Source organism: Hydractinia symbiolongicarpus, chromosome 4 (genome assembly GCF_029227915.1).
Source record: "Hydractinia symbiolongicarpus strain clone_291-10 chromosome 4, HSymV2.1, whole genome shotgun sequence".
Classification (NCBI taxonomy): domain Eukaryota; kingdom Metazoa; phylum Cnidaria; class Hydrozoa; order Anthoathecata; family Hydractiniidae; genus Hydractinia; species Hydractinia symbiolongicarpus.
Genome location: NC_079878.1, coordinates 19914004 through 19928801, shown reverse-complemented (window position 1 = coordinate 19928801; position 14798 = coordinate 19914004). Strand labels below are relative to the sequence as shown.

The following is a 14798-nucleotide window of genomic DNA, read 5'->3' as shown; positions in this document are numbered from 1 at the left end:
TACTAAAGGTAACTAGAAATTAAAAAAGGTTGCGAAGCATTACGCAAGTTGCAAGCAAAATTGAAACTAGCCAATAGTTGTCCCTAGTGTTTTTGTTTCTCTTTGATATAATACGGCGAGGTGCTTACATCTTACTGCAGCTGATATCTGGGAAATCACGAAAACTGAGTATCATAGAAAACGCTGGGACTGGAGTATCGTAGAAAACCCTGGGACGAGGTTGTAAAATAAACTCACCGCAATACAACATCAACTCGTTGCGCAAAGTAGTGATTTTTTGTCAAAAATACAATATATATATATGCGGAATATTTCTTTTCAGAAGGTACGAGAAATTTGGATCGCGCGAAACTAAACTGAAACAACTACTGAGAAATTTCGTAAAACCTGTTTCCACAGAACTATAAAATTAAATATTAATAATAATCACAATATTGTCACTGTTTGAGAGATACCATGTCATTTCATCATGGAATACTTCTGCAGCTGAATTGGTGCCAAAGTTGAGTCGCTTGAATTAGCGTAGGCCTTTATGAGTGTAAAACACTGTGACGTATCGAGATGAGTCATCAAGTTCAAATTGATTATAATCATGGTTCATGTCCAGCTTAGAAAAATGGCATGCCCAATTCAAGTTCCTCAATCGTTGGTATGATATGACACGTGCGTTGAATTGCTTTATTGGCGGTAGTCATGTCAATACTCATTCTAATTTGTGATGGATCGGTTTTTGGTGTTATGACAATGTTGGAGACCCAGTCAGTTGGTCCCTCTACCCGTTCAATGACATCTTCCTTTTCAAGCTCCTGTAACAGAGTCTCCAACTTTTCACGGTGTGCAAACGGAATACGACGTTGCACTTGCACAACTGGGCACACTGTTTCATCAATATGAAGGTGAACCCAAAGATATTTATGCTTCCCAATGCCATTGAATACTACATCAAAGTGGTGCATGATTGCATCAACCTTCTGTTCTTGATTGTGTGTTGTAACTTCAAGCTACTTTTTAAGTTCAACCGATGTCTCTATGGGAGTTAGATGTTTGGCCATTTCTCTATAATCTAGATGTTGTACTTGGGTGTGTACCTGTTTTACAGTTTGTTGGTTGTCAAGATGATTTACATTGATAGCCAATACATCTAAATCGAAAGCTGTGTATTTGCCCATTAAACTTTGTGCAGCAGCTCCCTCTGCTACATAAAAGGTAGCCTGGACATTGTTGTTGTTGTTGGCAGTGATTTGTGCCTCAAATGCCCCCTTGATTGGTAATGTAACTGAGTTGTATGGTTGCAGTTTCGCCTTGGTTGATCGAAGAGGAATGTGTTTTAAGTGTTCTTCATAAACATTCCATGGAATTACATTTGCATCTGCCCCCGAATCTACTTGCATAGTGATCCTGGTGTTGTCGATGTTTACCTCGATTACAGTGGATGGATAGTTTTCACTGGTGGTTCGTAGCTTCTCCTTCACTGCATCAAGTTTAATTTCTGTTGGTCCATATTCGTAAAATGACCCTCCTTGTGGTCCTGGCTGTGCAATAAGCAAGTTGACTTTCTTGCTTTCACAAACTCTTGAAAAATGATTTTTCTTGCCACAGTTATTACATGTGGCACCTCTTGCTTTGCAACTTCCTTTTTGTGGTGTCGTTTCTCCACAATAACGACACAACTCAACATTTTTGTTGATTTGTTGGCTGGCTTCTTTGGTGCCAGCCGCATACCTTGCTGATCAGCATAATGTGCCAATTTGTTAAGTCGATATTCTCCGCCGATTGAGTGTTATGAGGTACCATTGTGTTTGCCTTCATGTAGCTAACTTCTCGGTGAGCCAGCTCCATAGATTGTGCCAGTTTCATCATTTGGTCGAAAGTCATATCATCTCGTATGACAGCTGTTTGCAATTTAGGAATCGGTGTGTGTAGAGTAACCACCAACGTAATTGCTTCCTTCATGTTCATTTGATCAAACTCACAGTCTCTAGCTTTAGTCTTTAAACGAGTAACCCATTGATCATGAGTTTCTTGAGTTGATAGCGGTCTCATGCAGAAAAATTTGTATCTTTCTGCAGTGAGATTCTTTGAACCTTTGAAATGCTCTTCGATCTACCTCTTTGCCTCGGTGTATGTCGTCCCTGTATCTTCGAGGGTGTTGTAGAGCTCTCGCAACTGATGGCCGCCTAAGGCTAGGAGCGCTGTTTCTTAACGTCTGGTGAGACAGCCCCATCTTCTGTCGGTACTGTATCTAGTCCTTCAAAAGTAAAACAATATTCCAAATTTTCTACTCACATACACCAACGCTTGTGTATGTTTGAAGTAGTTTCTTCGTGATCTTGTAGTTGAAATTCTTGCACACACGAACGAAGATTCGCTAAGGCATGCGCCATATTTGTTTATGTTTTGCGCACACAACGAGGGGGATTATCGGTCAATCTGAGACCACACAAAAATGACGTAATGGAACTATTTAATTGGCCAATGTGGGTCACATGGCAGGGTATTTAAAAGATTGCAGCCCTGACTGCGACGAGCTGGATGCAAGCTCCGGTTGGTGTAGGCAGGGGAGAGATGGATAGGGAGATGACTTTACATACAGACAACAGTACAGTGGTCAAGACGGCATTCTAAAAGGTACTGTTTACGTTTGAATATTTCTCAGCCACAGTTAGCTTTTATGCTGACAGCTTGTCAACTTTTTGTGTAGTTAGCTAGCCTCTACGTAGCTAAAATATAGCTAGCTATATAATAACAAGCTATAGTCCAGTGTTACAAAAATTAATGATTGTCAATGAGACAAATGTATAGCTAAGAACAAACAACCTTATCTTAAAGAGTCAAATAAGAGGGGGGGAGGGGGTGAACTTCTAAGTCCTTGAAATTGTTAATAGCTATATAAAAGAAGTAGTATAGATAGGGAGAAAGGAATAAGCACTCCTGCCAGGGGATTGGAAATCCTTAGAAATTTGATAGCAAACAAGGGGTAAAACATTTTATAACCTTGGAGGAGTACAAGAGGGTGCCGATAAGCCGCAAAATAAGGGAGAGTTCTGGCGACTTTTCGAATTAAATTGGCAGTTGTCCTCCAAACCGGCCGCACTTTTTTGAACTAGCCCGAAGCATTCCTGAAATGCAATGCAATTCCTTGTAACATACCATGCAGACGACAGTTGGAAGAAGGCGCTTGAAGAGAAAGGAGTTAATGAAGTTCATATATAAGTTATTTATCAAGTAAATCTTATCAAAACCATCAAAAACAGTTCATTTAAGAACTTCACAACCACATAGTAAGTTTATTTTAATTTTTATAGTTTTTTGAATCATTTGTGGTTGATCTTTGATTGTTTTTGTGTTTTTGTTCGGGTCTATGCGTGTTTTTCGGGCGAACACTTGATTTTTATTTAAAACGCCTAACTCGCCCAAAAACGCCTGCACTTTTAACGGCGTGATGCGGTTTATTGGCACCCTTGTAGGAGGAGTTATTAGGGTGGTAACATGTTTTTTCATTATCTAGATGAGTGAGCTTAGAATGATTAAGCATAGATTGAACTTTGAAATTTGTCTTAAAAAAGTAACATATCATATATATACCAAAATGCCAACGTTTTTAGGTTAGTTTGATGTTTTAAAAAAACAAATGTTGCCTCATAAAATCCAACATCCATTTTAAAAAACAGGAAACATATTTTTTGTTTTTTTAAGAAAAAATACAGAATTTATGTCAATATTTCTTTGTGTATCAAAACTGCATTGGCCAAACATGCCCTTCCTACTGATTATATTTAGCATCAGTTTAAAATTCATGGTATTGTTGCTTAAAAAAAAAGGTCAAATTAAGTCCACTTGAGATATTTGCAGTAAGTCTGTCTACAATAAAACTGTTATCCACATTAATTAGTCAGCTCAAAATATACCATTAAAATGTCACCTGCAAACTAACTACAGGCGATTCCACATCCACAAAAATTAGTCCACATGGAATTTAATCCATGTGAAACAATTCAGTGATTCTGTATTGTTATTCCATTAATATCTTAGTATTAACTGATTAACTGTACAGAGTCAAGCATGGTATTCCAATATTCCTGCATATTACTTGATGAAAATCATATAGGCCAAGGTACTGATACCGCAAAACTTTTTTTTAAATTTAATTGGAATGGATTTCTCCAATAGACTGGATGTAATACAATTTTCTCAATAGATGTGTAGTCTACAAGTCTGTTTATTTCTGGTTGTCTTTTTTGTGACCATGTCAACAGAATTGAAAGCATTGTTTGGATCTTTAAGATATGCGTTGCAATATAAAGCAAAAAAGAACAAAGAACCAACAAGCATGTGCAGTTAGTGAGTGACATACATCGCTACTTTTTTGCCACAGTGTTTGCAAGTGTTTTGATTATGTGTCAAAACCAATACATATGTCTGCAGGCAAAATTATTAACAACAAATCACCAAGCTCAAAAAATACAGTCATTTTCCTGAAACGTGTACTTGAAAAAAGCAATTGGCTATTAAAAATTGATATCAGACCTATTTGTATTCATGAAAACTGCACATAGTTGTAATCTATGGTATAAAGCCACTAGTACTAGTGAAACAAATACTCCACATAAATCTTTTTCTTTGATTCAGCCTAAAAAACAGCAATGAAAATGCAATGTGTACCAACAAAGACTTTTCTGTATAAAGAAATTTGTTCAATTAAGTAAAACGAATTTCCATTCATTACTATCTGCATGCATATATAGATGTTTTTTTTTATTTATATATTTCTAGCATTAAAAAATAATTATTTGAGGAAACTTCCCAAATGTTTCCATTTATTACTATTTGTGGTAAATGTTTTTATACTTCCTCTTTTTTACAACATTTAGAAATAATTATTTGAGGAAACTTCTTAACTGTTTGTTGAACTTTCACACAATTATTTAAAAAGTTATACAGACTCTATTTTGAACTAAAGCAAAATGTTTATTTACTTTATACATTCATTATACATGAAGCAGGCTTATTAAGAAATATTTACGTTATATTTAGGTTAAATCTTGACATGGATTTTCTGTTTTGCTTTGCTAAATTGTATTTTTGATTATATAGGACGAACAGCCAATTACTGATATGAGAAATCGTAAGAACAATATCAAACGGAGATCCCTACAACGTGAATGTAAGTCCTTGATTTTTTATTATTTTAGCTTTTTTTTGGACACACATCTTTTTAGATTACTATTAGACCTTTATGTGTTGTCTGCAAGTTCCGGAGAATTGCTTTGTATTCTTTATTTTGTTTTTTAGTGAAGAATGAAATCCACTGGCTGTTATTGTTATTGTTTATATGAACAAAGATTGCAGCAAACTTTATTGACATTAAGATAAACAATAGGCGAATGCGTTAGCACAAGCAGAACAAGATTAACAAATATGTTCTTGCTTAATTAGTTTTCTTATTGACATTTGGTGTAGTATACTTATAAGATATACTTATATATGTATTATAAGATGGAACGTAAATATCTACGCAAATGTTTATCGTTGTCTTGTGTTTAATCCCCTCCTAGACTGCCTTTATTTCAGGAAAGCCAAAGATCTTTTGTTAAAATTATTCTTTTATTTGATTTTCGAGATAAATTGTTAATCGCATTTGATGTGGTACTTTAATATCAGATTTTTATTTCATTAAGAGGCAGTAGAAATTTATATCTGTGGCTTTTACAAAACATTAAGAATTGGCAGGTCAGGAGCAATCCATACACATAAAATTAGCTAACATTTGCGAAAGTACCTTACCAAAGTATTCAGGTGAGAATTCTCGATTTTAGAAGCAATCCATACATAAGAGATTCGGTTATTTCGGTAAAGCGGGTCTCTGATAAACATTTAGAAAAAAGAGCTCCTGTTTCATAAAGTACTCCATACGTAAAAGATACGATTGTTTCGGTGAATTAGACTTTTGATAAACATTCGGGAAAAGGGTCCTGTATCTAGAAGCAATCCATCCACAAGACGTACGGGTGTTTCGTTAATTAGACTTTTGATAAACATTCGGGAAAAGCGTCCTGCTTTTAGAAGCAATCATACATAAGACGTACGGTTGTTTCGGTAAATTAGGCCTTTGATAAAAGTTTAGATAATGCTTTTGTCGCGTTCAATATTGACAGGAAAATAAAATTTCAGAACAAAAATCACCAAATTCGGCACTTGTCCATAGCATTATCAGTTAAGCGCTTCATATTTCTCTCGTTTCGTTCAATTTTGACAGAAAAATGAAATTTCAGAAAAAAAATCACCAAATTCGGCACTTGTCCATAGCATTATCAGTTAAGCGCTCCAACTTTCTCTCGTTTCGCTAAATTTTGGCCGGAAAATAAAATTTCAGAACAAAAGTCAACAAATTCGGCACTTGTCTATGACAGTATCAGTTAAACGCTTCATATTTCTCTCGTTTCGTTCAATTTTGACAGAAAAATGAAATTTCAGAACAAAAATCACCAAATTCGGCACTTGTCCATAGCATTATCAGTTAAGCGCTTCATATTTCTCTCGTTTCGTTCAATTTTGACAGAAAAATAAAATTTCAGAACAAAAGTCAACAAATTCGGCACTTGTCCATAGCATTATCAGTTTAGCGCTTCATATTTCTCTCGTTTCGTTCAATTTTGACAGAAAAATGAAATTTCAGAACAAAAGTCAACAAATTCGGAACTTGTCCATAGCATTATCAGTTTAGCGCTTCATATTTCTCTCGTTTCGTTCAATTTTGACAGAAAAATGAAATTTCAGAACAAAAGTCAACAAATTCGGAACTTGTCCATAGCATTATCAGTTAAGCGCTCCAACTTTCTCTCGTTTCGCTAAATTTTGGCCGGAAAATAAAATTTCAGAACAAAAGTCAACAAATTCGGCACTTGTCTATGACAGTATCAGTTAAACGCTTCATATTTCTCTCGTTTCGTTCAATTTTGACAGAAAAATGAAATTTCAGAACAAAAGTCAACAAATTCGGCACTTGTCCATAGCATTATCAGTTAAGCGCTCCAACTTTCTCTCGTTTCGCTAAATTTTGGCCGGAAAATAAAATTTCAGAACAAAAGTCAACAAATTCGGCACTTGTCTATGACAGTATCAGTTAAACGCTTCATATTTCTCTCGTTTCGTTCAATTTTGACAGAAAAATGAAATTTCAGAACAAAAGTCAACAAATTCGGCACTTGTCCATAGCATTATCAGTTAAGCGCTCCAACTTTCTCTCGTTTCGCTAAATTTTGGCCGGAAAATAAAATTTCAGAACAAAAGTCAACAAATTCGGCACTTGTCTATGACAGTATCAGTTAAACGCTTCATATTTCTCTCGTTTCGTTCAATTTTGACAGAAAAATGGAATTTCAGAACAAAAGTCAACAAATTCGGCACTTGTCTATGACAGTATCAGTTAAACGCCTCATATTTCTCTCGTTTCGTTCAATTTTGAGAGAAAAATGGAATTTCAGAACAAAAGTCAACAAATTCGGCACTTGTTTATGGCATTATTAGTTAAGCGGTCTAGGTTATTGCACAGCATTTAAAATAGGGTAATGTAGACAATAAAGAGAAAACATTTTTTTAAAACATGCATTTCCTCAGTTATCGCCAGCTAATGCAATATTTTTCTTCTTAAGGAAAGAAACCTCTTTCTTTTTATTCCAAATATATATAAAAAACTGTAAATAAAAAGTAAAATGCGTTTGTGACATCAGTTTCGCAGATGTCTTAATCTTCTGCATAAACGAGTTAAACTGTTCACAGATAGAAGAGTTAACGGCTTCAAATCCAAGTAATCCATTGTAACGGAATGCTGATGAGCAACTATGCGTGTAGCCATGAAACACGTCATGAAAGAATCTTGTGTCTTTGAAGTAGCCAGACTCCCTGTTGTGCACATACTCAGACAAACTGCAAGTGAAGTCGTACCGAACAACTTCCGGGGGATGTTCGCAATAAGCATACAATGATGCTGCCGGATCTTTGCGCCCTTCAGATCCAGGAATAATATGAAAACCAAGGCAATGTCCATGTTTTGGGCAAAACCACAAAAAGAGATACGAAGTACCCTTTTTGCTAACTTGTGGAAATCGTTTTTGACAGATTTCATCTGGCGTGTCGTCAAAATTTTGCTGATCTTTAGTGTCCACTGGGAAACTTCGTACTTCTCGCAGCTGCTTACCATGCTCTGTGAAATAGTAAGCACGTCCAAACCGAGGTGGATTATAAGTATTTTCCAATGGAGCAGCAGCAACCGCGTCAATATTGTCTTCGTGTACTTTTTTTACTAGGGTGCAGCAATAAAAGAAAAGTTGGATAACATCTGTTCCCGGTTCAGTCACAGACAGCAACGTAGCGATTTCGCAGTTGTAATGGCGCATTTTATGTATAAAACTGATTTTTAATTCGTCCGTACTAGAATTTAGTTCACATAATTCTAGATATGCCATAAATTCGTCACAAATTTTTAACGGGATTAAGGCATCGATGCATGAATCGTAGGATAACAGTTTAAATACTGCCGCATACGCTTGACGTAATCCAATCGATATTTTCGCTTGGACCATAGTAACGAAGGATGGAACACAGCTATTAGGAATGTAAGTGAGCAAAGACTGTAGCTGATCATATTTTTGTAAACAATCAAGCTTTCCAGACAATACATCACAGCACAAATTTCGCAAAAAAAGCCTGGCTGCTGCAAACTGTTTCTTGGAAGATGGTGACTTTTCTTCGCTACGTAAAAAGCACCTGTCCAAACGACTTTTTTTTACATTTGTTGGTGCTTCCTTTGTTGCCTTTTCAATCGGTTCGACACATAAATTTTTGAATGTCAAACCAATCTTAGTGCCATCACATGCTAGAAACGGGGAAGGCCCATCACATCCAGGACAAAGTTGACGAAAATCGATACGCATTCTGGATGCCCAGCCAAAAAACCAATTAATAAATGTGTTAACATTCATGAAGTATGAGTCAAGTATTTTACATTTTTCTTGACAGCAGGAAACAAAACCGCTAAATGTCATTTTTGAATTGACAACACTGTCAACAAACTGCCAACCTACAGGCAAAGAAAAAAAAAGCTCTATGAAATAACTTGTAAAATAAAATAGAAATTTCTTTTATACACAAATGCTCGCAAAACAAATACAAAAATATGAATGCTACTTTGTACCTAACTCATACCCAGCACAGGTAGCATGTGACAATTGAAATATCGAATCACTCGCACCATCCCATCGCTTTGAACAATTGTTGAGTAAACAAGTCCGACGGTAAATTTTACATTTTCGCACACCTCTGTCTGTAAATAGATTGCTATAGTGTGAAAATACAACAACACCTTTTTCATTTTCAGAGGAAGTCCAACCAGCCTATATAAGAAAATTAAAACGCTACCAGTAAAATGATTATTATTTCCTAGAGAAATGGAATAAACACATAAGTAGTAACATATCAGCACACAAATGAACACATGAATACTTAGCACATCAGATAAAATACTTACTTCACAGTCACATTTGTTTGAACCTATGTCAGGAACAAACACCAGTTCTGTCAAACCTGTACTCCATCGTTTTCTTACGTCGTATATGTATTTTTCGCTATAACGATTTACGTCGACTGTTTCTTGACTCGGAGAAGACGGTGCAAAATTCCACAGTCCAGTGTCAACATCAAATACCTTTCCCCACTGCAAATAAATAGAAAAATTAGACTGATTTATGACAGGAAAACAGAGTGATGTAACTGTATAGTTGCAAAATAACTGAATAAAAAACAATTCATTTGGTTAATTTAATTTACAAACTTATGTTCAACAAGATATCTTACATCGGCCTCCATGAGTGTGTAGTCCTCTTCGACATCTTCATGTAAATTATCCTCCTCTTCACTATTTACATCAAGCTCTTCGCAAGAGAGACGTACTTGTTGAGTATAAAACGACCGAAACGCAGACAAATGAGGACAAAGTGCAGCATTGCTCGAGAGTCGCTTGATATCTCTACAAGAACCTTGCTCCCGTTGACATCTTGACGAATGACACCTTACGATAGTCTTTCCGGTTCGAGATACATGAAACAATGTCACGAATTCAGTTTGAACACCATCAACCGCTACAGAGAACTTGTCAGTGCCGTCCTTTGAGGGAAGTTTTAACACTTTAACTTGATGCAATTGTTTCGCTTCTTTTACTTTTGACATATTGACGAAGGATGTTGAAACTTCGCCGACATGCAATTCCTTCAATAATCGGCAATGACAGCAGGTAGATGTTGTAGCATTTTCGTTTGGCAAGAGATTTGTTGAAAATGTTAGGCACGTACAACTAAAAGTGCATTCTTGTGCTTTGACAGATGCGTGAACAAACACAGTGGGCTAAACAAAATTTCAAATTAAATTTAATTTTTCGCAATTGTACAAGCATATGTGCAAGCATATTTACAAGCATATGTCTACATGATAAAACATGACATGTATTTACCAAAAAGTCGCCAGATTCGCAATGATATGCATTCATGGTAACGGTTGACTCAGTTTGTGTTAGCACACGCCAAGCGATTGTTCCTTGCCTAAATAATTCCCCACAAAAATACGAGTACAGTGACGGTTTCGTCTGAACACCTGTACCAAATGCAATCTAAATTACAGAAAAAGAATACTTAAGTATTATTCAACTTATATATCAAAGGACTCTCTATATTACAAAAGCTCTCTATTTCTAACATTTTCTCTCTCTCGAACTTTATGTATTTGGAACAAATTTCCATGTCCCTAGGAGACTTTACTGTAACAGTAAATATTTTTGTACTTACCTCTTTTTCACTGCTTGACTCAGACAAAATCTTGTTATTTAAATCTTGAGAAGGTAAATGTGTAGGTACATCTAGCTATAAACAATATAGCATAATCAGCAGTACTGAATTTTGGAAATAATTGAAAGAACATTTTTGGCACAGCTAAAAGATTGAAAGGGATATAATACATACCTGACTATCATCATCACAATCACTGATTTGAGTGTCAGTATCGTCTTCAAACTAATGATTCAAAAAAAAAAAAAAAATTGAGTAATAACATCATATAGAAATATTATTAATAATCGCTAGCAATTTCAATTCATTGCTTGTAAACCTTTCTTGGACACAAATAATTATAAGTTTGGGTCAACTAAATTAAATAAAACACTAACTGAATTTACGGTTACAGTTCTGCCTTCGCTTTGTGTCTCCTTTGCCATAGCCTAATTTAAAAATAGAAAGTATTTATCTGCGTAGACATAACTACATTTATTAACTTTAAATCAAAAAACAAAACAAATGATATAATGTCATTTTTTTAATTTTTGTCCCACTAACCTTGCAAGGCAATTCAACAATTTCTCCACCCATTTCCTGCAAAATACTATTTAAAGTTGCCTGCACCTAAAAACATTAAAAACAAACAATAACTTAAATATAAATATAGGACTAAGGTCAAATTCTTTGAATGCATCAGAGATCCTTTAGCAGGAGCCTACTTGACAACAGCAGCAATAGGGTATTCATAAGCTATGCTGGGTAAATATTAATAATAAAAAATTACAGAATAAATAATTGTACAACATTTTACCTCTTCTGCAGAGTATCCAAGGGCCTCACACAATGCACTATCAGAGTTAGGTCTTTTTATACCAGTACTCTGACACCTTGTTTTTGTTTTGTAATCAAAACATACTTTTTCACCAAGAATGGTTTTAAGACATGCAATGACAACGTTGTCTTGGCCATTATACATTGCTTGAATTATACGGCTTCTAGGTGAGCCAGGAAACCAACGTGAGCTAATTGAAAAACGCTGTTCAAATTTTATGGCGTTGTTATTTTTACCATACCAAATCCATTTATGAAAATTAGGGATCGAAGACAAAAACATTAGTTGTTCTTCCAACGATAAAACTCTATCATCAGTTGAAGTAAATAAATTAAAGTTTGGTATAGCAAATGCTTCTTGAGGATTAGATCTATATAGTTTCAACTGCGATTCCCAGTCTGTGATGCTATCAGTTGAAATAAAATACCTGTGCATAAAATTATAATTCATCTCAGTGTATTACACCAGAACTTTTAAAGGAAAAAATTATTTTGCAAATAAAATTATATATATAACTATTTCAAGCTACTTACCTTTGCTTACTATGCCCACAAGAATCCAATTTATCTTCCCAATTTTGTCTTTTTTGTAACACCATACACACAACCAAATCACAATCCACTTTTCCTTCACTTTTTTCTTGGAGTAAGTTCGACATACATTGAGCAATACCAGTAGAAGTACGTTTATAAATTTTTCGAGAGAAGTTTTTGTATTCCTTCTTTGGCTTCTCTGAATACAAATAAAATGTGTAGATTTATTGTTGGAATAACAAACAAAGGCTAAAATACATAATAAAACATAATATTTAGAACTATATACTAATCTTATACCTATTCGTCGACTTGCGTATAGGCCACAAGCACGTTGTTTTTCCACAATAACGTCTTTTTCTGTATAAATATTGTATGGCAAAACATTCCATGCATATCTTTCTTTAATCATACTGCCCATGACATTTAGGTAAAATCCTGAAAATGCTCCAAATTCAAAATATCTTGCCATTGTTTGTTCTGCATCTGCATGGACAATACTGCAAAGGAATATGCCATCCACATCATCATCTGTAGCCAAAGAAAGAAGTGTGTCTTCAGCAGCTAACATACTGCAAAATGACTTGAAATATCCATTTCTCATTTTTTGTGTAAAGTCAATTTCCAAAGCAATACCATCTTGGCATTTTTTGAGACAATTTAAAGCATTTTTTATGTACTCATCGCCTAAAGTATAGGAATATAACGAAATATTAAGCAGTTATATATTTTGATGAAATTCCTGAATGCCAACATGACAGTACGTAAGCATCTGAATTAACCCCTGTAATATAGCTCAAACAATAAGTACAATTATAATACAATATCAATAGTTATAGTGAGTATTAAAGATAAAATATGAAAAGATAATCAGACATCATTTATAAATCATACTTTGCTTTGAAGTCATATCCATTGTTTCATCCTCAATATTCGATTGCTCAGCACTTTCATGATTCAATATAGTATTCTATTTTGTAAGAATATTAGACATACATGTACTCAATGTGATACTGCAACTAGCTATACATAAAATAAAAAAATTAAATTTTTAGCCACAAACCTGTTCATTTTCTAATGAAATCATATTGCTTGTATTTTCAGCATTAACACTGACCTGAAATTAGGAAAATGTACCATTAGTTACTACAAAGTATGACAAAGGATAAACTCGATGACCAATAAGGATGGAAAAAGACAGAAAGGGTCAATGAGCAAATGCATAAAAAAGGCGACCATGTATAAGAAAAGTGACATACTGTTAGTGACGTTGTGGATTGTACTACTACTTCTGCTCCAAGATCACATGGGGGTGGGGAAGTTTGAAGATTATCCATCTGGCTAGATATAAAAAGCTAAAACAAACAATGCTACAATTTAGAAAAATTAGCTAGCTTTGTGTTTCTTCTTTTCCTTTTTAACTACCATGTGGTTTAGGGGTCTAGGGCGAGCTAAATAAGATAAGTGAACTGCCAGACCAAAAATTCCTAGACCCTCGATAGTTGTATATAATTTTCTAATCAGTAAAGACATAATAGGCAAGAAGAAAGAGTTTACGTGGTGGGTGGTGGGAAAGTTTCTTTGGCATTTACAGATATTGCAAACAAAAATATGTGGTATTTTGTGGTATCTATGGGACGTAGGACTACAGTGTTTCCTGAAGGACTAAATCCAACCTCTAGCTTAAAATACTTAGCTTTGTGTAACATCCATTCTTCGTTCTTGTTGTTTTGTTCCAGCCAGCTAGCAGTTGCGGCCACTGTTGTTTACATTTTATGCTACCATTTTGATTGTATGATGTAATATTTTGTTCTAATTATAGTTATTTTATGTGGTATCAAATTGCCGTATCAAGTGTATGCAACACTTGAAGCCTGATTTGGTTGAGCGTGGTGATGTCCTACGTAAAGTCGTAGCCGTAGCACAAATTAAATAAAAAAATGGCGGAGGCGGCTCCTGGCGAGCGACGCAGCTTGAGCGTAACAGTTTTCTTCCAAACGGTACAAGAATTCAAGTACAAAGTGGAAAACGTATTTGTACTTATCTGACAATGTTTCTGAAATGTTGTGGTAAATTTTCTTTTTATAAAATCCAATCCTCGTCGCCAAATGAGAGATACCAGCAGGACAAGAAATAACACGTGTGTCTCGTAATATAGTAATATACAAAGAGGCTATATACACTTCACTCTGTGCCTCATATATACAAATATAGAACAGTCTGTATATATGCAGTCTCCGACACTACACTGTTGGCCGACGTAAATTCAACATTGATAAAGTTTTTAGCTCCAAAAATCTATGCAAAGTTACACTTTTATAAAGTTACAACCCTCATTCTGAAAGAAATGCAATACATCGAGTTGTACAATCCGCAGTGTGCGAAAATGTCACGAATTAAGGGGATGCGCGTCGTAAGGTACACTCTTTCAACTGGAAAATAACACTCGGAGCGAACATAATAATAGAGACTTTCGCGTTAACGACTTCGGAGATGAGGATATTTTCTAGTGGGTTTTTTATCACGTAAAAGTAACGGCACTAGTTATGAAAACCGAATTCTTGAAGCCACGGAATCTGCTGCAATGAATTTTGAAAATTCACGGGAAACAAT

The 14798-nt window shown here is 35.1% G+C and overlaps 2 protein-coding genes and 1 long non-coding RNA gene across 5 annotated transcripts; 1 reads left to right on the top strand and 2 right to left on the bottom strand.

Annotated features, from left to right (window-relative positions):
* Positions 1 to 1001: 1001 nt before the first annotated feature.
* Positions 1002 to 2384, bottom strand: LOC130642309 (uncharacterized). The gene is made up of 3 exons (XM_057449397.1): positions 2291 to 2384; positions 1723 to 2084; positions 1002 to 1670 (listed from the first exon to the last, which is right to left on the bottom strand). The coding sequence occupies exons 1-3, from the start codon at positions 2382 to 2384 to the stop codon at positions 1002 to 1004; spliced, it is 1125 nt and encodes a 374-aa protein (XP_057305380.1).
* Positions 2385 to 2491: 107 nt separating this feature from the next.
* LOC130641710 (uncharacterized) lies at positions 2492 to 5524 on the top strand. The gene is made up of 3 exons (XR_008982498.1): positions 2492 to 2628; positions 5095 to 5164; positions 5293 to 5524. It is a non-coding gene; the product is annotated as an uncharacterized LOC130641710 (long non-coding RNA).
* A 2050-nt stretch (positions 5525 to 7574) lies between these two features.
* Positions 7575 to 14365, bottom strand: LOC130641705 (uncharacterized). 3 transcript variants are annotated; one of them, XM_057448631.1, is made up of 15 exons: positions 13445 to 14365; positions 13249 to 13302; positions 13080 to 13155; positions 12486 to 12872; positions 12186 to 12384; positions 11632 to 12079; positions 11379 to 11414; positions 11213 to 11263; positions 11010 to 11060; positions 10836 to 10910; positions 10505 to 10660; positions 9853 to 10398; positions 9527 to 9712; positions 9194 to 9392; positions 7575 to 9079 (listed from the first exon to the last, which is right to left on the bottom strand). In XM_057448631.1, the coding sequence occupies exons 1-15, from the start codon at positions 13520 to 13522 to the stop codon at positions 7614 to 7616; spliced, it is 4008 nt and encodes a 1335-aa protein (XP_057304614.1). In that variant the 5' UTR covers positions 13523 to 14365; the 3' UTR covers positions 7575 to 7613. The 3 variants fall into 3 exon arrangements, with proteins under 3 accessions (XP_057304614.1, XP_057304615.1, XP_057304613.1); XM_057448630.1 differs by having other exon boundaries at positions 7576 to 9079; positions 11379 to 11444; positions 13445 to 14364; XM_057448632.1 differs by lacking the exon at positions 11379 to 11414.
* Positions 14366 to 14798: the final 433 nt, after the last annotated feature.

Coding starts and splice junctions, on each gene's coding strand:
- LOC130642309 (XM_057449397.1), bottom strand. CDS start 2,384: ATGGCGCATGCCTTAGCGAATCTTCGTTCGTGTGTGCAAGAATTTCAA. Junction 2,085..2,290: donor AAACATACACAAGCGTTGGT/GTATGTGAGTAG, acceptor AGCATTTCAAAG/GTTCAAAGAATCTCACTGCA. Junction 1,671..1,722: donor ACATTATGCTGATCAGCAAG/GTATGCGGCTGG, acceptor AAAAATGTTGAG/TTGTGTCGTTATTGTGGAGA.
- LOC130641705 (XM_057448630.1), bottom strand. CDS start 13,522: ATGGATAATCTTCAAACTTCCCCACCCCCATGTGATCTTGGAGCAGAA. Junction 12,385..12,485: donor ATACGCAAGTCGACGAATAG/GTATAAGATTAG, acceptor ATTTGTATTCAG/AGAAGCCAAAGAAGGAATAC. Junction 9,080..9,193: donor CTGTGCTGGGTATGAGTTAG/GTACAAAGTAGC, acceptor CTTTGCCTGTAG/GTTGGCAGTTTGTTGACAGT.